The sequence below is a fragment of the Haemaphysalis longicornis genome, unplaced genomic scaffold, assembly GCF_048455015.1.
Source record: "Haemaphysalis longicornis isolate Haplotype H1 unplaced genomic scaffold, Haemaphysalis longicornis Haplotype H1 scaffold_5, whole genome shotgun sequence".
Classification (NCBI taxonomy): Eukaryota; Metazoa; Arthropoda; class Arachnida; order Ixodida; family Ixodidae; genus Haemaphysalis; species Haemaphysalis longicornis.
Window position 1 is genome coordinate 77551142 of NW_027526385.1, and position 21413 is coordinate 77572554.

Sequence of the window (21413 nt, forward strand, 5' to 3'; positions counted from 1 at the left end):
GGAGCGATCATGCACAGAGTCCTCGTTCTCTTCATTTGCATTCGCGTGCTCTGTGCCACGAGCTCGTGCGAGGCGCTTCTCGGCCCCTTCGAGGCATCAAAGCTGACTGGTTCATCAGGGCTTGTCGCTGGATCGCCCCGTCGTCACCGAAGGGAAGTGCCTTGTTTTTCATCCGTCCCAGTGCTGATCACTGGCGGAGCGCCCTCGTGCCGTGCTTGCTGATGCACCGGCGTCCTAGGAGCCGTCCACGCCGGTTCTGACCATCGATATCCACCACCTGTGGGCTGCAATTGAAATCCGGCGCCATAGTAAGATCGATGGGTGAAGGCGCCCCAACTACTCTGGCCACGCTACGAACGAGAGATGGCGGAAGCGTTCCGGCTTCCCAAGACGGGTTCAGCGCCTGCAGCCGGTATTTCGAAGCCCTCTTCTACGACCCGCTATCGAACCCATGCCAAGGTGACTACGAGATTCGCGGAGTGAGCACAACGAGCTTGCAGGCCATCGTCGCCTTTTGCACTACGGGGCTTGTGGAGATAACTGTGGACAATGTTCAAGAGTTCACCGCCGCAGCTGGCCAGCTACTGGTGGACATATCGCGGAATATGGGCGTGGACAACAATACCGCGGTCCTTGAATTTGCGAAGTTCTACCACTTGACGATCTTTTTTAAGCGCTCTTTCAGCTTCCTACTCGAAAACATCGAGTTCGCCAATTCGGTGGACCCCGAATTCTCTCAGCCCAGTCTGGAGCACCTTGAGGACCGGCTCGACTCGGATGAGCTGAAAGTACGCCGGGAAAAGGTCGCGTGGAAGGTCGCCATGCTCTGGGTCGAGGCCAATTACCGGGAGCGAAGGCGGCGCCTTGGCACATTGCTACCTCTTGTACGGTTCGGCCTCATGAGCAGAAGGTACCTGAGAGAGGTTGTCATGCGGAACGCGTTCATCGACGGGGACACGTCCTTCAAGGTCGAACGCTGCTACGACCTCAAAACGTCTGGCCAAAACGTGCGCCCCTCAGACTCGGTTCGGCGCTTGTTCGTCCACATGGCACCCACCGAAATCTTGTTCCTCTGTAAAGGCGTGTGGGGAGGCCCCAAGAGCGGCGTCTGGGAGCAGTATAACCATAAAATCAACGAGGGGAGCCCACTGCGCGCCGAGTTCACAGCGCAGACCGTGTTCGGACCCGAGATCACATTCATGGGGGACACAATCCACGTCTTGGGAACTGACCTGAATAAGCATGTGCGCTTTCAACTACCGCTTCGATGCGGTCGGCATGACGTGGTTACCCTTAAAACCCATGAGCCACCCCAGGACGTTATTTCCTGCAGCCGTGACAGCGGACGGGGTCTACTGCATCGGCGGCACGACGGACGGCAGAGGTATACTAGATGCCGCAGAAGCGTACGACAGGTCACGCGCACGTGGCGGGCAGTAGGCCGGATGAACCACCAACGGCTTGGAGCTGCTGCCCCGTCCTGCGGACGTCGCAGTCGCATCTACGTGGTAGGGAGCACGTCTCAGAGGGAGCCTCTCCGGTCGGCCGTGGCCTACGACCCCGCCACAACGAGCGAGCCACTCCGGTCGGCAGAAGCCTGTGACCCCGCTACCGACCAGTGGACTCTCGTTAAGCCGATGAAAACTGGTGGGATCTGTCCTGGTCTTGTGACGGTATTACGCCGTCAGGGTCTTTTAGAGGTGTCCGATGTGTTAGAGGTCTATGACCCCATGACTGGAAACTGGTCCACGAGGTCAATGAAAAACGCCCTGAGGGGCGAGTCGGTAACTGTGGTACTGGACGACAGGATCTACGCCATTGCCGAAACGAACCTAAAATACTGCAAGCGTTGCCTGGCGTGCTTCTCGGTTAATGAGGGTCAGCGGCATGTAATGCCTTGATCATTCCCCACGCGCTGGCTCTATACAGCTCGTGTGTTCTGAGGAACCTGCCCAACAACCTCGACCTCATCCGCATGGAGGAAGATACGAATATCGCTGGCGACGGTCTGCACAGGATTTAGCTGGCTTGAAGATGAACTGCAGCGTGATAGATCCTCGGGAATTTGGACGCTGTAAGCTCTCTCCGACGCTTCCTCTCTCTTGTGGAGGCAGGGTACAAACGATGTAAACGAAGCCACGAACACGGAAGCTCGTGTATCCAACGTGCTTCATTTGCAACGTTTCTGATAAAAAAACTGGTTCGGCGACGTGGGCACATTCGCCGGACTCACGTTTTCTGCGCATACTCCTTTATTGTTCATCTTGCAGTGAACGGCCATTTCAGCCGAGCCGCGAGACGCAGGCAGTGTCCCATTCATTGTTCCATATGTGATACACTTTCCTAAAACTAAACCAACTTCTCTTGGAATCATTAAAACCCATTTAATATATGCACGAAGTCTGTATTCAAGCAGACTTAGCAGTGCGAATACGTCACTGGCTTTTAAGCGATCTTGTACAGGGGTGGCTGGCCTGGCTAAGGCACTAAAGGGACCCAGAAAAGCCTTCTGTAAAAGTTACAAAAGGCCTGTATTGTCACGTAGCACCAATATAGCGATGCAATGCCGTTGGAATTATTGATCTACATTCAGTATTAGCTGCGCCAGAAGCAATTAAATGCACCTCTCCCCACTTGCCGATCGACTCCTCCTCCCTCTCTGCCTCCTTCAAAGCAGCTAGCTACATTCCTGCGCCTAGGCTCGCGTCAATCACTGCTGACCCGCCTTTGCCGCCTTTGCCTCGGGATCGCGCAGGAAGGAGGAAGAGCAGCCGGAAGCCAATGGCAGTGACGCCGCCGGCGGCCGACCTTGCCGGCGATTGGGCGAATCAGGGGGCGCCTTCGCCGTTGCGTCAGCAGCGATCGCTGTTGCGTCACCCGCGGTCGCCGTTGCGTCACCCGCGGTCGGCTCGCTGCGGCGTCGCGCTCATCGGCTGAGAAAGGCGATCTTCAAAAATTGTTTACAAATTATCTGTACAACGTATGGGGCTCACACTTGGCTCAAAAATCCCCCGTTATGTGTTCTACCACCTGAATACATTTGATTGCCACCTTCACAAAGCTTTTCGGGGTCCCTTTAAGCTCTCTTGTAGGCACCCACAGCTCAATAGTACACTGTTAGCCAAAACGGACTTACGGGGCATCGGCATTAGTCCATTTGGGGACTAAATGTGTTGCCACTAGCATTAGTCCTTTTTTTGGACAAACGGCAAGAGTACCAACGGTTCGTCCCTCTACACTTAGTCCCTTCCCGGTTCCACTGTGGTCCACCATGAAGACTAGCTGTTGCTGCCTTGCAGATCAACTATCAGTCTCCCGTGTTAGTCCACTGATGACCATCCATCCGTTGTTCTGCTGAGGATCAATGGTTAATATTTCCCATGGCTGACTATAGACCAATCGATGCTCTCTTAAGAGATTAAACGTTCATCCTTGAAACTCATCCCCACCGGATCAAAGGTAATTAATATAGAAATTACCTTTCAGACATACACGGCGTAAGTTCAGGGGTAACCAGCCCAGTTTTCATTTTATTGTGAGCGCGTTTAATGCCCTATCATCCGGCTCCGCTGTGACCGAACGATGCAACCCAAGACTGGCCGAGTCAATGCTGCCAATAAAATAAAGTAAATAGGAAATTTGGTTAATTTCGCTGTGGGATTCAAACCTGAGGCCTACGTAATGCGAGTGCAACTCGCATCTTCGCAACGATCAACCCTTGGCTATTTAGGAAAGTAAAGGAAAGGTGGGCATCGTGAATGCATTGCGCCCTTTGACGGCGTGTGGGAGACATGTAATACTGAGACCTACAGGAGTAATTAGAGAATGCTAACCACAGAAGTACGAAAGCACGTTTGCGCTAAAAGAATATGGCAGGGGAAGTACCTGGCTACGCCCGGGTGACGTATTTTCAAACGCTTCGCTGCACGGAGTACTCACGTGACATGTCTGTTCGCGCGACGGAGAACGGTAATTTAACGTGGTTATTGGCTTCGCCCTAAACCCAATCCGACTTCAAACATGCCAAATCACCATTATTAACAAAAACAACGCGTAGATTTGAGTTTCGAAAAAAAAATTAAATTCAGAAAAAAAAAATTAAGCACTGAAAAAAGAAAGATATTGACCTGCTGGGGTCGAACCCATACCGTCAGCGACAGTGCTCAGTACTTTACATCTCGGCTACAGAGCCCGAATGGTGAATTCGTTTTAGCAGGCGCTCAAAACCATAGCGCGCGCAGTGATATTGCACGCGGGTGCTCTGTGCAGCGAAGCGTTTGGAAACACGCGCCCGGCGTGGGACAATACACCAATGTGTATAAAACGTATTAAGTTATTCGTTACTAGTCATGTTATGTTAATACAAGCTTGGCTCATTCAAAAGACTCCTGTTCGAATAAAAATAGTGCCTTTTTGACGTTACCGAGTTAGGCTATGAAGAAAACAGACGAAGTTGGAATCACTCACCTACCACTTTGTCGTTCAGCGGATAACATCGATGCAGGGACACGTTTAAACGCATGCGGCCGCGGAGGAGCAGGCGGTCCTCTATAGGCAACTCCAAACAAGGACGGCCCCGAGCCCCTACCCAAGGCACAAGATGTACCCGGAGACATACCCTGATGCCACCTGTCGGGTGTGTCGCAAAGCCCCAGCAAGACTGGAGCACATCAACTGGGATTGCCTCGCATAACCGGACGAATCAAACAAAAGAAGGATGCCGCCTGCCTTCGAGGAGGCGGTGCGGACTGAAGATCAAAATCTTCAACTCCAGGCTGTCCAGTGAGTCATCGTGGCGCTGGCCAGGCAGGGGGACCCGGGAGTCCCGGTGACGAAGAGCGAGGGGCCTTTAGCCGGGCTGGCTACATCTGCGGGGACGACTCCAGCCAAGGCATGAAGACCTAGCAATAGGACTTTTCTCGCAGGACCCAATGAAATTTTCCCAATAGAATCAGACGAAAACCCATCCAAGAACCATGACGTCGCGATTTAGAGGTGCCTATATTTTTCTTGAATGGTACCGCTTGAATGCTAACATGGAGTTAACGCGCTGGTAATTCCGTTTTAGCATTCCTCCTGTGACGACGCTGCTGTGGAAGTGTAGCGTGTTATTGAAGTGTCTTTTCGTCTTGTATTTTACCAGCAAAAGCAAGGTCCATGTCCAGTGCAACTGCAAGCGCGCACTCACCGTGCTTCCGTTGTTCCGCGTGAAACAGTCTATTTTTTTTTCTTAATTGGAACCACTGGTGTCCAGAATGCATTATTGGGCTTACTATTTTGCTGAACAGCGGACACCAGGCGTGCCACATAGTGTCAGCTTCTACAGCCCAGGAAGTCTTGTTAGTTGTTGCGTTTTCACGCCTCGTAATAAGGGTCGACGCAATCATCCGAAGCAGTTTTGTCGACGCTTCCGACGCGATTCGAAGAAGTAAGCCATTGTTATCACAGGCTACCTCTGAAGTACAGCCAGTTGTACGCCGCACTGTATGTTCTTTTTTTTTTTCAGTTTCCTTCTTTTAGGTGCGGAGCACCTTAGGACCGCACAATGTCCGTCCGCGTCCGTGAGCATAGCATTTACAATAGCAAAAAATCACACAGGCACCGGTATATGATTCGAGCCTGTGTGTGGTAGAACCGACGGAGTTAGTGTCAGTCGTCTTACCCACTGGGCTACGACCGTGAGTCAGTACCCGAGTGTCAAACGGCTTACTTCCTCGCCTGTGACGGTGCGGAGTACCTTAAAACCTCCCAATGTCCGTCCGCGTCCATCCACGCGCACGCAACCATCAAGCGATTTAGGGAATAAGGTGCAACTCACGGCTCAATTCGAATATGGTTGGGGCGCAACTTGGATGCCATTTCGAGTCCCCATACTGCGCACTCTCGCCATCGTCCATGCAGTGGAGATGCTGCCATTTTATTGACATCACCCTCCCATACAATCGCCCATGGCCCTTCGTACTATATCGCCACAAATGTCGCCAAAAGACTATAGTATTCGGCCGCCCCTGCCCCGTCACGCCCTCTCCTCTCCTCTTCTCCCTTCCCTCTCGGTCCTCCCGTGATAAACACGATGGAGGTTTGTTTAATTCAATTCAACCTTCCCGCTCCGCACTGCTCGCGCGCCATCTGCTCGCTCCTTTTGTTTCTGTTGTGCTTGGAACAATTCGCACCGACGTGATTTGTTGTTCTATGTTTGGTCTCATCTTTCCCCCTTCGACGCCGTTTCTAACGAGTTGTTTGCCTTTTTATGTGCTATTGTAAAAACCAATCTCAAGTGAATTCTTAATTAAAACAACGCTGCTACTCTCGGTGGTGGGCTCATATATTATGTGCTTATATATTCGCGGTAAGCCCCGCTCTGGCAATCGAAGAGTGGGCTGTTTCTCGCGAGGAGCGGGATGACGTTAACTACCTCGACGTTTCCTTTTTTACCAGAAATCGCGATGCAGATAATTGCCAAAACTGGACAGCATTTGTAACATTTCCCGTGGTGACATCACGCGTCATAATCCCACGTATGCAATTATGGTTACAGGAACCACCATGTCTTACACCTTTTAGCATCGGCACTTGTTCACACCGCCGACGCAGCTGAATCATATTTGATTTCATTTTGATTTATTCTTGCGCAAAAAAAACAAACACGTTTACGCAAAGAGAGCCGGGAAAAAAGCCGTAGAACAGCTTGACTAGCCCCAGCCTCCCGGTGCGACAGGCGGCAAGCGGCATTGGCCAATATTAACAAAAATCAACACAAACATTAATGAAGACTTCAAGCGTAACACCTTACATCATGGGCGGGGCTTGATCAACCAGATATAAACCTACCTGCGTACCATACGCATTACTATAAATGCCACCACAATAATTATAGATAATTAAGAAGGAGTGCGGTGGCTTTTTTGGTTGTTGGAACAGAAGCTCGGCGGTATCGGGCTTCGAAAGAGGGTTTCCAGGCTGTTAAAACTAGCATGGCCAACGGCTGGCGTGTGAAATAGCGAACGCGTTGCGATCAAATATTGTAAAGCGCCAAGTTTATTGTTGTTGTTCTTTTGGAAGGAAAGGACGACTAGATAAGAGCCGCGTTCATTACAGCTGGCTCAGTTGAAAAACCAAACACGTAGTTGAAAGGCACCAAACTGATATACACGCCCCACCAAAGGTCGTAAAAGAACAAATTAAAGAACTATGGTCGAAAGCTAGCACAGCGAGGGCCAACCCGGCAGATGCCTTGTTCGCGGGAACCAGGCCGAATCGCACGTTCAGTGTCGGGGTGTGGCCCGCTGTGGTGTGGAAGCTACCGTGCCGGGTGGTCTTCCGCTATCTGATGTTTGATCTAGGGGCGGATCATCTACTTATCCTACGAGCGACGCGGATCTACTAAGATACAGACCTCTGGAACGCGCATCAACAGTGACTGGTGTCTCGTAGGTACAGTGGAACGAATAGGCTGCGTAGACTTGTACGTAATTTAATGACTTGACGTTATGTGCTTGAATACTTATGTGAGTACCTTGGTATTTCAAAAATGTTCTTGGAAGTCAGTGCCGCTCAAATATATTTTGCAAGAACTTGTGTTGAGCTCTTAACAGGCATAAAGGGTACTGGACCCTTTTTTATTGGATGGGGGAGGGGGGAGATAACAGTCACTGCTTTTTCAGGGGGGGGGGGGGGGGCAAGCTTAGTTTGTATAAACTCAGTGCAAGAAATAATTATGCGAAACAATTGTTCCTGAGAGCCAATACAGCGCTGTGGTAAGAGCGTAAGCCGAAAACTTTCTACGTTGATGTTTATGCCTTCGCGTTGTGAGGTACAGAAAAAAATAGGTGGTAAAAAAGTTGAAGTTGTTGTCAGAGCAAGCGCAAGCAGGGGATCGAGCATCAGGAAAGGGAAAGAGCAGTTACGTAGGAGGGAAGTCCGCTACCGCACGAGCCACCTTGAGAGGTAAAGGTATTTACGGGGCGAACAAGAGGTTCCCAGTTAGGCCTAGCGAGCGGAACCAGATTCGGATGGTGCTGTCCAGGGTGCTTGTCAAGTGGTGACGGACGCGGCAGCAAAGTTTAACAGAGTTCAACAGCAGATCAACAGGCGAGAGGCTTTCGCCTCCGCATCCTCAGAAAGTTGTAAGCACACCCGCAATTTTTCCCGCGCAATTGTTAATTTCGTAGTTAATTGTTTACAATGGTGGTTGTTTAAAAATAAATTACCTCATAGATTTAAACCTGGAAGTACGTTGAAACTAACGAGCTACTTCTTTTTTCGAGGTATATATAGCTTTACTCAGATACGTTTCAAACCGGAGTACTTAGTGCTCTCCTTAGCTAATATATTCTGCATGGTACTCAGTAAGTTTTAAATACAGTTTATTATTATCTAGTACAGGATGTAAGGATGTAGGATTAGCATGCTAGTTCACTTGAGAAGGCGCTAAGCTCGCCGTTCCCCTTCCCTCCGGTGTAGGCCTGGGTAGCGTGTATGAAATATGAGAAGAGAATTGTGTGCTATGTGAGAGGTGGAAAGGGTGCTTATTACAATGTAAGTGGTTTTGCAATACCAATGTCCAGAAATAAAGTTATTTGAACTAAACTCGCACTAAAATTTCGCATGAGGGTCGCAGTTTATGATCAGTATTGCGTAATATTGAGATCGCTGGCGGTACTTACCTGGTTATGTTGCAGCCCGATATGCCAGCCTTCGTATGGGGCAGCTTTGTCCACCATTTCGACGGATGGCTTCGCCGCACGCTCGTCGCGAACATGCACGGAGACACACACACACAAGAACGCACGAACACGCACACATGCATACATACATACATACATACATACATACATACATACATACATACATACATACATACATACATACATACATACATACATACATACATACATACATACATACATACATACATACATACATACATGCATGCATGCATGCATACATACATACATACATACATACATACATACATACATACATGCATGCATGCATACATACATTCATAGACAGTGACACACACAAACACATTCGAATCGCAGTCACAAAAACCTCTGATTGTGATTGGAGTTGTCACTTTAGCGAAATTAAACTTTGTTCATCTTCAAGTTCTTAAAGTTGTGTGGTACCAGTGCCGACCATTCAACCACCCCTCTCCTGGGCAATTATAAGCCAAACGCGCATCCTTTTAAACGACATGTATAGTTATAGAACCGAGCGACTTTAGTATGAGACTTTCTTTGTATTTCCCTTGCGTTGAAACAAGTGGTCTTAGCTAAGGCAGCTTTTTTTCTCCGTGCTTTGGGGCTTGTCCGTCACCCGCCTTGGACAGTGCGAACTGCTTCCCTTGAACTGACCACAGTTCCCCTCAGTTTCCGAAGCATGGCACGCTTCTCCTATAATCTCCCCAGGGCGCAGACAGGAAAGAACCAGGGAAGAAAAAAATCAGGGCACGGCTGATTGTCCTCGTTTCTTCTTTTGGGGATAACCGAATTACGAAGGACGAATTATACGACCGCAGCTGGATGCATCTCTGATCCGCTCAAGCAAGAGCAACGCCTCTGCACCTCGATCCAGCCGTCGTAATTGAGCAAGTGCGAAGCATTACTTCCTCTTACGACTGTCGTAATTGGCGATTTCCTTCGTCCAGGAATGTCCACCCTCAACGTGCAAGCCGGCAAATCGCTGATCCCCGCAAGGAAAGCGAATCGTTATGGCTGTTTCCATTCCAACACGCCACCCGGCCGTGGCCTTGCAGAGCGGCTTCGGCGAGGACAGTGGCCGACGCCTCGTTGAGATTCACGGGAGTCTCGCACGCACGGGGTTCGCCGAACGTACCGAACGGCACACAGCGGAACGCCGTACACTCGAGGGTTAACGGCCGGTCAATCGAATTGCTTTAGTGCAGAACCGTTGCAAAAATCACGGTTTCGAGACGCGTGCGCCCTTAGCGGTCGGTAGCTTGGCCGTCACCTGCTGCACAGTGCAACGGTTGTATTAATGACGGTATTCTAGTGTGTGATTCGCTTGGGTAATTTTATTATTGCGAAACCAATGATTGATTCGGAAGGCCGAAAGTCCAGCGTCGGGTCTGACAGATGGAGAGGACAAAACGGCCGACACCGCGAAGAGAATAACGGTAAACTCGTTAAGTTGTACAGAAAAACACTTCATGCGCCATTCCACTCTGAAGGTGGATGAGAGCGCAGGTTCAGCCCGGACCATACGCGGTGTCCCCGTTACGACAAAAGTGGCGCGAAATTCAAAATTGGGAACGCTAACTTGTCTTGACGACGGGACCACCATCTCTAGGAGCCAGGGGAAAGTAGACATGCTTGCGCTTCTGAAGAGTTTCATGAGCTTGCCCTAAGGAAAGCTGTCCCCTTGGTGGATCCGGTTCATGGTTGGACGGATGGCCTCATGGCCTGTGCCCGGGAGGGGCCATCACACGGATTCCCGGACTAGGGAACCACTCCCACTTTAGAAAGCTCGAATAAACATTTCTCTCTCTCTCTCTCTCTCGCACGACCCGCCACTTGACGCGTAGTGTCTCACCCTTCGAAGGGTGTCTTCTTCCCGTCGGATTGGTTAGCACGTGTGGGAGGCCCGGTGCGTGGCTTATTCGTCCTGTGACTCCTTCGGGGAGCTATTCCTGTGTTCCAGAAACACGCGTGCCTACTCGGCCCTGCATTACGGGCACACTCCACGCAACGCTGGGACAGCCGGCGACGGGCACGTCAGACTGTAAGGAACCGCCGTTTCCGGAGCAAGGCCGGCAGCGGCGCGAAAGCAGCGCCACCGCTGCCAACTCGGTTTGACGTCATTTCTATCCGCACGAGCACAGTCGTTCAACTGTTATTCTGTCGCTGTCTGTCCATGGATCGACGGGACATTTTTTTTTTTTGCAGAGATGCTTACGAAAAATGCCAAAATGCCAGCATAATTGGACGGTGTTACGGCTACGTGAGTTACGAGCTCCTTGTTAACTACGTGACCTGTGGACTTCCAACTTCTTAAGGTTTAGTCGGCACCGGAGTTGATCCGGCCGCTAACGTAGGATGTCTCAAAACGAAAGCAGTTTCCAGTGCTGTTTCCATTGCCAGTCGGCTTTCATTCCAGTTTCTTCATATACCTTCGGCGACTAAAAAAGGCGCCCTTCTGCTTTGAGGAAAGAAGCGCCGCACATGATCGAGTCGCCAACTCCTCGATGCGTGCTCTGCAAACTGATGCCGCGGCCTCGGTCGAGAGACCTTCGGTGGTTCGACGCATCGATTCCGAGTGGCACGGTGACGCCCCGACGGGGAGACGTATCTTAGGGCTTGCTCCGTGAGCCTACCTTCGAGACTGCATGGTCACAACTGCAAGTCGCAGTTTTGCCTCCGGGGCTTCTTTCCTTGAAATCGATCATGGCGCGACCATAGTGGCGCGGACACCAGCGGAACTATTATACAGAAGATGATCTTCCATGCGTCATATTCAATAATTTTCAGAGAGTGGTGCAATGAGGCCCGATAGGTTCCCCTTGACGGCGTAAAGCGTTGCAATGACAGAAGTGGGATAACTATGCTGGGAGATAAATGAACAGATGAGAAGCTGCGAAATCTCAGCCATAAGACGGTGGCTTCTAATTGCAATGTTGTTGTTTTGCCCCCTCCTTTTCTTGAGGCTCATTTTCAAGTGGCAGAGTGGCCAAGAAATAGGAGCTATGATATCAAAGCGTTAAAAAATCCAGGGAAGTTTACACTCATACGCAAGACTTGAATCGCAAAGATGTTGTAGGTGAGCATTGACGGATACATAGTTTCAGTAGCACGCCCTGCCTTTCGGTTCACGGCCACTTCCACGGCCATGCGAACTATCCGCGGCCGGGCCATGCCGAGAACTGCGGAGACGTTGCGCGCGAGGTCTTTTGTGACTATACTGGGCGTATGCACACTATGATGCGAGCTCTATACTCGGTGACAACTTAAGAACGGCACCGGAAGTTTCCGCTGTGCCTTATCACCGTAGCCGGATGTTTCTCCGCGCGGCGCAAGTAGGGCGTTACTGGGGATATTTTGAACATGGCGTGAGCCGTTCCCGTGATTTTTTGGACTTAATATGCTTATAAACGACTCCAGTGACGACAAACAAACTGCGTGAGACAAGGCAGACGATATTACGCATTCATAGCAAACCCCTTTCAAAACGAGCGCGCACTGACGTCACGGGTCCGGCGCTTTGGCGGAGTGATACACTACATGAGGTGGTGCCGTTCTTGAGTTGTAACAGAGTATAGCACGAAGGGCTCTTCTAGAATACTGAGCGCATGCGCTCTCGAGTGTTGGGGCTGCCGCTATCACGTGTCTTTTCGTTGTAGAGTGGGTAATGACTAATGCGACAGCTACGCGACGCCTAGGTGATAACGTTCCTTGCGGAGAGTTTTCGGCGCGCACGAAACCCGAACTTAGGGCCCGTAACAACAGCTACGCTGTTAAAAATGAATTCATAACATGACAGTGTAAAAATGAAGTTGAAGAAAAGATAGAGCAACAAAGAAAGAGAATTGGTAAGTAAGAAGTGTGCAATGATATTGGTGAGAAGGAAAAAGGAAAAGTTTATTTTCACGCCGGTTCAAATATACGCTGTAAGAGAAGATATGCGTAACCTCGGCGCAGTCAGAATAAACGGCTGAAACCACGCCTCCGTGTCAGAATACCAGGGATGTGGCCCCGAAAGCGGGACAGGCATTGCCAGAGCAAGGCCAGGTCGTTGAATTGGAGCGGCGAGCTAACGTCGCATAAAGTACGTAAAATATTGTCATGGCAATACCGCAAAAAAAAAAAGTGGTTTGTTGTTCCGTGTTCGCCTCAGAGGGCACGAAGACAGGTGGTGGTTAGGCCGAACCGGCGCATATAAAAGTTAAGCTGGAGAACTGCACATCGGATGATGAAGAAGTCGATGTTCAGTGGAGGCATCATATATGGTGTCCTTGGAGTGCTGTCTCTCCAACCAGTGAAAGAAAAGAGGAGCTCGGCTTCGTGCACGAAATTGATGCTCTTGGCTAGCTTAACTTACTTTTTTTTCTTTTCCGTAGGCAGAATCAGAAGTAAAGCATTCTGGAGCCCACTTTATGAGTCATTCCTACATTATAAACGAGTTTTTTTTTATTATTCTTTAGGGGCCATCTGACAGACGAAATGGCATGACATATGATCCCCCTCTTCAGTACTGTTTTCCACGTGACAAACCGAGGCACCGCGGAGCTCCTTAAACCTGACTCTGACCATGAACATTAGTCTCCGCAAGGGGGAATAACGCGTTGTTTTACATAAACCATTTGTTTATATGAATTGCGCCGTCAGGTGCTGCCATAAATTACGTCAATGCACCTGTCAGCTGAGCTGATGCGGGGGCATCGGCGTAATTAATGGCGTGTAACGTTTGCGCAACAATGTGACCATCCACCTGTGTTCAGTCTCTGTCCCACTGTTATTTCGTACAGAGAATCTTTAAATTGTTTAGGTGCTATTGGACAGTCGCAGCTTTTTTGTGTCCATACCGAAGTAAAGAAAACGAAAATCAGATTTTGACATCAGAGCACAAACGACAAAAAGGGATCGAACATTTTCCTATGCACGAGCTCTTTTCTGTCTAGGACAGCGGGCGGGGCTCTCCAGGGTGCTGCCAGACTGTGGAAGGCCATCTTGAGCAAGCAGGTCGTTTCAAGAGAAACGCATTCCTAGGAAAGAAATTAACCGCGCTGCTTTCCAATGCATTTTAGTGCGCAACGGAGCACACTGCGTTTCTGCCTGGCGTGAATTTTAACTATGCGCAAAACGACACCCGCGGGACTACCCAAAGGTGCTGTACTCTCTCCTCCGCTTTTCCCTGATAATATTCGAACGTTCCCGTCAACCTAACACTCTGGCTTCTCTGCCTTGCTTGGGTCATGAAGCCTACCCGACTTCGTTAAAGGTTGTACTTCTTAAAAGCGGGAATTATTTGCCTTCCTTGCACTGCAGTTGGAGCCCCGCAAAAACTCAATAAAGCGAGGATCGGCATGAAGCGGTTTCGTTACAAGAGTGTACTGTTTATTGTAATTCGACTTCGCTGTTATCTAACGTGAAAACAGCGTGCAGTGACTTTACAGCCCCGTATCTCTACTATTCCTTGTGGTAAGGGCGAGATACGCCTCACTAAAACAAAGTTGAAGAGGCTGAACCAAGAGTTTTGGCTTTGCGAATCCGGACGCTTTTAAGCGAGGAGCGAGGAGGATCTGCCAGTTCCGTGGCCGGTCGCGACCGACAAAACCACGTCGTTATGCGCGGCGTTCGACTAAACGTCGTTTTTTTTTTTTTCGGTGTATTGAGAATCGCCGGAAGAGACCACTACCGAGTCGTAAAGAGCCCCGGCGGCGGGAACAGGGAACTCCTCAGCGAGTGGGGAATAAAGAAAAAAATGTAATATTTTCCTCGGCGTCACACAAACCGCTCCGGCGCTCCGTAATGGCTTCACGCCTACTCGGCGGCTCAACGGCATAAGCTATCCGCGCCTCCGATATTGTCCTTGTCGGAACAATGTCACGGCTGGCTCATTCCATCCACTTTGAGCCGGAAGTCGAGTGGGACGGGACCGATAAACAAAAAAACGACGGAAGGCTACGCGCGCACACACACACGCACGCTTCGGAAGAAAAAAGCGTTGGTCGACGGAATAAGGTGACCCCGCGCTGCGCCGTCGTTCGAAATACTGCTACGTCTTCTTCTCGAGGCGGAACCAGCCAACGCCGCGACTCGATGAAGAAGGTTCCCTCCGTTTCTTTGTGCTGCGTGGTGGCCGCAAACTAGGCCTCGCGATCGCTCACACCCGCCCTCGCATCGGAGATTGCCGCCGCTCTTTCCGGCACTCACAACAATCCCGGCCGCCGGAGCCTTCTTAACGTGCACGCAATTAGGCTTAGGCTCGGTTAGCGAAGGAGTAACTACACCAAACCTCCGATTTAACAAGTTTTTACAGTTAAACGCATATTTTTTTTTTTGAAACTCCCATTCGCAACATTTCTCTGTTAAGCTCTGATTTCCGCTCTTTCTTGGAGGCAGCGCGAGGGGATAACTACAGCAAGCCCTCGCTTGAACGAATTTTTCACTTAAACGAAATTTTACGAATCCTGTGCCGTTTATGTTGTGTGTGAAACTGATTGCCCCGCTTCTAGATGCTTATAGCTTTCCCCACAGTGGGCGCCTCCACTTTAACGTGCGCACGTTAGGCTCAGCGACAGTAAAAAATGGGGTAACCACGGCAAACCTTCACAAGAACGAATTTTTCGGCTCAACGAAGTATTTTGAAACCCCTGCCGGAGATATTTTTGTATCAATACCTGAAGCTTCCTGTTAGAGGTTTATTCCGAAGGAACAATAAGCTCGCGTTGCGTTGGTATACAGTTAAACCTGAATGTGACGAACCTCTATGTAGCGAATTCCTGGATTTAACAAAGTTTTTAAATTACCCATTTCCAGCCCCGTCGAAACCCTTGCGTTTGCGATCTAGCATGTAACGAAGGTGTTGTGACTGTTAATCTTGATGTAAAGAACTCTCTACGCTGATAAGCCACTGTTTTTTGCGCTTTTTCTGAAAAATCGTCAGGATATCAGCGAATTCGTCAGGATATCACCACGTGTGAGTGTGCGCATGGTGTTGGTTGCAGGCCTGCTTGTCGGCCTGTAGTCGCGCGTCTCCACCGCTATCTGTGGTGTCAGTTCGTCGGTGGTGAGTTCTGTTGTCAGAAAACGGAAAGTTGAGTTCCAAGACAAGCTCGCACTTTTAAATGCCGTCTCCGCCGGCGAAAAAGGAGAACGTTACCGCCGGTACAGTATACCAGCTAGCACACCCTCTCCCCAATTTTGTGCGCGGAAAATAGCCTCAATTTCATGAGCCATTCAGCGTAAGTTTGGTACTTGAAACGCGTTAAGGCCCCGAAAAGTGTCAAAAGGCAAAAGTGATACTTCGTTTACGTTTGTGAATGCGGGGCTGAGTGACGTTGCTTCTTTGGAGGGCCGTGCCGTACCTAAGCTTGCATGTGAGAAAACAGCAGGTGCAAATCACGCCGTTTTTCGCTGTGAAATAAATCCTTTAAAGGAGCCACGAAGAGAAAATACAACATCGTTTAATTTGAAAGAACTAGGATTCCGTATCTCACTCAGCTCCATTACAGCCACAAAAGATGTTCTTTTAACGAAAATCAAGCAAGTATTTAAAAAACTTTCAAATTGTGCACCACAGTGACGTGTTATGAGCAAGAATGACGTCATACGGGCCAACAATTAAACATAATTTTCAGTGCGTTAACTGCACGTAAGCATCCAAGTGATGCGGTCAAATGGAACCAGAGGCCCCATTACAGACGTCCAGTCATGTGTCGTCGCGACAGGTCAGTTAGGCGGCCGCCAATCGCACAAACAAGGTTTCGTGGCGTCATAGAAAAGTTGCGGGAGATTGGCTAGGGGATCGCGACTGCTTCACACGTTTTCTTTAATATCTCCGTTATTTGTTCGAAGATTCCAAAGATATTGGTATCGCTGTTATCGAGACTAAGCAGTCTTTCTAATAAACCCAAATTGTATTTTGTCTTCATGGCTCCTTTAAATGTGAGTTCGCCGTCACTTATGTCCAGCATTTTGGTTTCATTTCTGCTTCATTCCCGCCAGCCTTATTTTGAAACCTGCATGTAACGAAAAATTGCGAAGTTTCGTAAACTTCGTTATATCCAGCATTAACTGTGCACGACTCGCCGATTGCAATGCGGCCACATTGTAGCATATACAAAAGGCCAGGGCGTTGTGCGCTATAGCCCGGCAAATCACTTGTTTTTGCTTTGAGATCTGTATAGTTAAATATAACTGCATAAAATATCGTTAACTGGCTAAGCACACTGCCTAAACGTAATTGAAATGTTGCGTGGAAATAATTAAGAAGTCAGAAAAAGCGAACGAAAAGATAATAAAAGAATGGGAGAGATAAAAAGAAGCCCAACTAGCTGTAGGGATAAAGGAAACTTATTCGAATTTTCAGTGAATCTCGGGAAAAAAGAGGAAACAACACTGCGGCAGAACCACGATTCATGAGCCCTGCATGAAAGAAAAGCCGGCACAGATAAGGTAATCCGTGTAGACTGCGAAGTGGCACCCACAGAAGCTGATGTCCGAGGCGGGACAATCACCGCTATACCAATAAGTATAGTGGCTGGCAGACTGGACCTCCCTGCAGTGGCTGCACAAAGCTCACTGCGCAAAGCGAGGCCTATGAAGGCACCTTTCAGACAGGTGGGAGATCCTCCTCCTCCTCCTCCTCCTCCTCTTCTTCTTCTTCTTCTTCTTCATCTTATTATTATTATTATTATTATTATTATTATTATTATTATTATTATTATTATTATTATTATTATTATTATTATTATTATTATTATTATTATTATTATTATTATTATTATTATTATAGCGACCAAGTGGCCGGACTGCGCGAGGACAACGACCTTCTGCGCCGGGAAAACGCGCGGGCTTTTGCCTGCCTCCGTCAGGAGAGGGAGGGAGACCGCGCCCATTATGCGAAGTTGGTCACTTCCCTGCGTGAAGAGGTTTGCTCCTTGCGAGCTGAATTGCTTCGCCGTCCCGCTGCTTTGCAGAATGGAATGCGCGGCAGCCCGGGGAAGCCTTCTTTCATCCAAGCTGTTAACAATGAAGTGCCATCCTCGTCGGCTACGTTGGCTCCGCTGCAGGCGGTGTCTCCGGCGTCTCCTACACTGCACCCAACTCCGTCCACCCCTTTCCCAGTGCTTTCCGTGTCTGTGCCTGACTGTCACCCGCCCAGTTTTGAGAAGAAGCGCCGAAGCCGGGCATGTGTGGGTGCGTCAGACACATCTGGACTGGTCGTCGTTTCGCAGCCGAAGCGCCCCAAATCTTTGTTTGTTTCCAAGCTTTCTCCGACCACCACCCCTGCCAGTCTCAATGCTCATCTGTCCACTTTAGGTGTCTCGCCCTTGAGCTGCCGACGACTGAAGACTAAATTCGACACCTATGCATCCTTTTATATTTCCTTGAATGAAGAGTGTTTCGAGCGCCTAAATGACCCCGCTGTTTGGCCGAAAGACTGCCTCTTTAAGGAGTTTCGAGGCATGTTTCGCGAAGGCATGCTTCACAGCTCTGAGCGCATCACGTAAGAAAAACAACCATGACTAGTTTAGATGTTTTTTATCAGAATGTGCGAGGTCTTCGAACTAAGGCGACTGAATTTTTTGGTAACGTTCTGGCTTCTTGCTTTCCTTTAATAGCTATATCTGAAACTTGGTTGTGCCCTGATATCTTATCCAGTGATTATTTTCCTCAAAATTACCATGTATATCGTAATGATCGTGCTTTAACGGGATGCAAACAAAAAGGGGGCGGGGTCCTTCTCGCCGTTGACAAATCTCTCCCGTGTGTGCTACGTAGTGATATTGATAACGCCGATGAGTCTTTATGGGTCGAAATTCATTTCTCTAAAACTGAAAAACTTCTAGTTGGTGTTTTTTACATTCCTCCTGATGTAGCTCCTGAGGCGTTCAATAAGTTAATCTCCTCCATTGAGCAGGTGCTTATCACTCATGGCAACCGCAAAGTCCTCCTGCTTGGAGATTTTAATGCTCCTGGCGTGGAGTGGAGCCAGCTAACTTGTTCCCACTACAATCACCACATTGAACAGAAGGGTAATAGGCTGCTAGATTTTTTGGCTTTCACTTCTATGGCACAGTGTAATCGCATAAAAAATTGCAGTGGAAATATTCTGGACCTGTGCTTTTCGAACTTTGATGGCGTTAGTGTGTTGCACTCTGATTGTTCTTTAGTAATACCGGACAGATTTCATCCTCCTCTTTCTATTTCCTGTTGCCTCCCTTCATTGCTCCACCGTTCCGTAAATTCCAACAACACGCAACCTCATTACGCTTTCGCCAGGGGAGATTATGCTGGGCTGTATGGCTACTTTTCCGCTGCCCCTTGGTCGACCGTCATTGACCACACTGTTGTCAATGAACAAGTCGACCGTTTCACAGAGATTGTGCTTTCGGGTATGAAGGAATACATCCCGCAATATTTACCGAGGAGATTCAGGTTTCCACACTGGTTTTCTTCTGAATTGCGGGATGCCCTGAAACTCAAGGAACGTGCGCACAGAAAGATGAAGCGCTCTGGTGCCAACCAGTTTGCTCAGGAATTCCGGCGCCTACGTGCCCTATGTAAAATATTGCACAAACGTGATCATACTTCGTACCTGGCGTCGGTAGAAACTAAAGCAACTCACCAACCGGGAGCCTTCTGGAAATACATTAATTCTAGATCTAGTACAACTAAAGATTCTATTCGTCTTCTAGACTCCAACGGAGATGAGGTTGTCAAGGTGGCCGACTGCTTTGCTCGTCAATTTTCTTCTTTTTTTGGGATTAGCGGTGGTAGTGACAACAGCAGCGCCCCTTGTCACCAGGGCAAGAACTCCGGTTGTTTACAACTGGACGAGAACATCATTCGGACCAGCATCAAGCGGCTCAAGCCCTCGCTTTCTTGTGGGCCAGATGGTATTCCTGCTGCAATCCTAAAAACATATGCAAATATATTCGTTCCTGTGTTCACTTCAATATTTAATAACTGTCTCCGGTCGGGAACGTTTCCTCGCTCATGGAAAATCTCTCGCGTATTCCCTGTTTTCAAGTCAGGCCTAAAAACTGATGCTATAAACTATAGGCCTGTCTCGCTGCTTTGTTCTGCCTCTAAAATTTTCGAGTTATCTCTTCATACGGTCTTGTCTTTCTCATTTAAACATGTCCTCATTCCTAATCAACATGGATTTATGCGTGGTCGTTCAACTTCCACGAACCTTGTATGCTTCATGGAGCAGGCTGTCCCAGCAATCGTTGGTAGAAGCCAACTGGATGTGGTCTACTGTGACATGAGCAAAGCCTTTGATGTTGTCAACCACTCGTTATTGCTTGCAAAGCTCACTCTGTTAGATGTACACGCTTCTTTGGTGGGTCTTATACGTTGTTATCTCAAGGAGCGATATTGCTATGTAAGTGTTAACGGTCAAACATCATTTAGGTACAAAGCAACCAGTGGTGTACCCCAAGGCTCTGTTCTGGGTCCCCTTCTTTTTTCCATTTTCATTAACGATGTTGCTTCTGCCATTCAAAATTCTTCTTTTTTGTTGTACGCTGATGATATAAAAATCTTTAGAGAAGTGCGTAGTGTTCAGGACTGTAATTCTCTTCAGGTTGATATAGCGTCATTCCATCGTTGGTGCACCAAAAACGACCTTATCTTGAACCCTTCAAAAACTAAAGTTGTCTCCTATAGTAGAAAAACTCAACAGCTGCAATACTCTTATAAAATTGCAAGCATTGCATTGCCGAGGGTGACTGAAATTCGAGACTTGGGAGTACTATTTGATACTTCTCTGACTTTCTCTTCCCACATTGCACAAATTACCCGTCGGTCTCTTCGTTGTCTGGGTGCTGTTTGCAGGTATTCTAGAGAGTTTAAAGGTCCGCTACCTTTCTTAAAGTTGTATTCGGCTCTCTGCTTACCTCTTCTTGAATACGGGTCTGTTGTCTGGAATGGAACTTGCAAGTCCAATAGTGACCGTATCGAAAGGGTTCAAAATAAGTTCCTTTCTATCTTTAAGCACCGCTTCCGTCATGTGCAAGACGACGCAAACGGCATCATGTCTCTTCTGAAAAGCATTCCTTCCCTTCGGTGTCGACGAATGCGAGCTGATATTATCTTTCTCTATAAACTTCTTCATGGTAATATTTTGTGTGACGATTTGGTTACACTTATCAATGTCAATTTGCCAAATAAACTTTTAAGAAAATTTCCAGCTTTCAGACCAGTTGCTTTAAATAGTCGACGCTCGTCCATCTGCCGAATACAATGTGCATATAATGAATATTCCGTTCGGCTTGATATATTCCAGAGCTCCTTTACTTTGTTCTCTAATGAGTTGAAAACTGTTGTAGCTTAAGTCCTTTATGTCATTCCAAATTTATGTACCCTGTGTATTATGTGCAAACTGTTCTTGCTTGCTTTTCACTTTTTCTTGTTTTGTGTTGCTTGAATATTTGTACGTTTTAGTGTCAGTGTTGGTAATGCTGAAGCTTTTCCCCCCTTTTTTTTTTTTAACTTCCTAATATGTTGTTAGAAAACCTTGGTTACATACGTATACTCTATGTCATGTTGATTCAATATTTGCTTGTATAGTTCCTATTTTTCACATCTACTGAACGTTTCGCTGGCCGAGTGGCATGGCTTGCAACACTAAGCCTGCCTTTTCTTTTTTGACTTTCGGTTCTTTTTTTTTTCCTTTTTTGCTTTCTAAGATTTCTGTAACTATTTTTACTTTATTGTTTA

At 48.3% G+C, this 21413-nt stretch overlaps 1 protein-coding gene across 1 annotated transcript; it reads left to right on the forward strand.

The window, feature by feature from the left end:
• Nucleotides 1-317: 317 nt before the first annotated feature.
• On the forward strand, nucleotides 318-4905 carry LOC144139778 (kelch-like protein 10). Its single transcript, XM_077672038.1, has 2 exons — nucleotides 318-1244; nucleotides 4807-4905. Exons 1-2 carry the CDS (start codon nucleotides 318-320, stop codon nucleotides 4903-4905), a joined length of 1026 nt encoding a protein of 341 aa, XP_077528164.1.
• The last annotated feature ends 16508 nt before the right edge of the window (nucleotides 4906-21413 follow it).

Bases quoted from the DNA above. Each gene is read 5' to 3' on its own strand.
- LOC144139778 (XM_077672038.1), top strand. From the start codon at position 318: ATGGGTGAAGGCGCCCCAACTACTCTGGCCACGCTACGAACGAGAGAT. The intron at 1,245-4,806 runs GTGCGCTTTCAA...GGCGCTGGCCAG, and splicing joins GAACTGACCTGAATAAGCAT to GCAGGGGGACCCGGGAGTCC.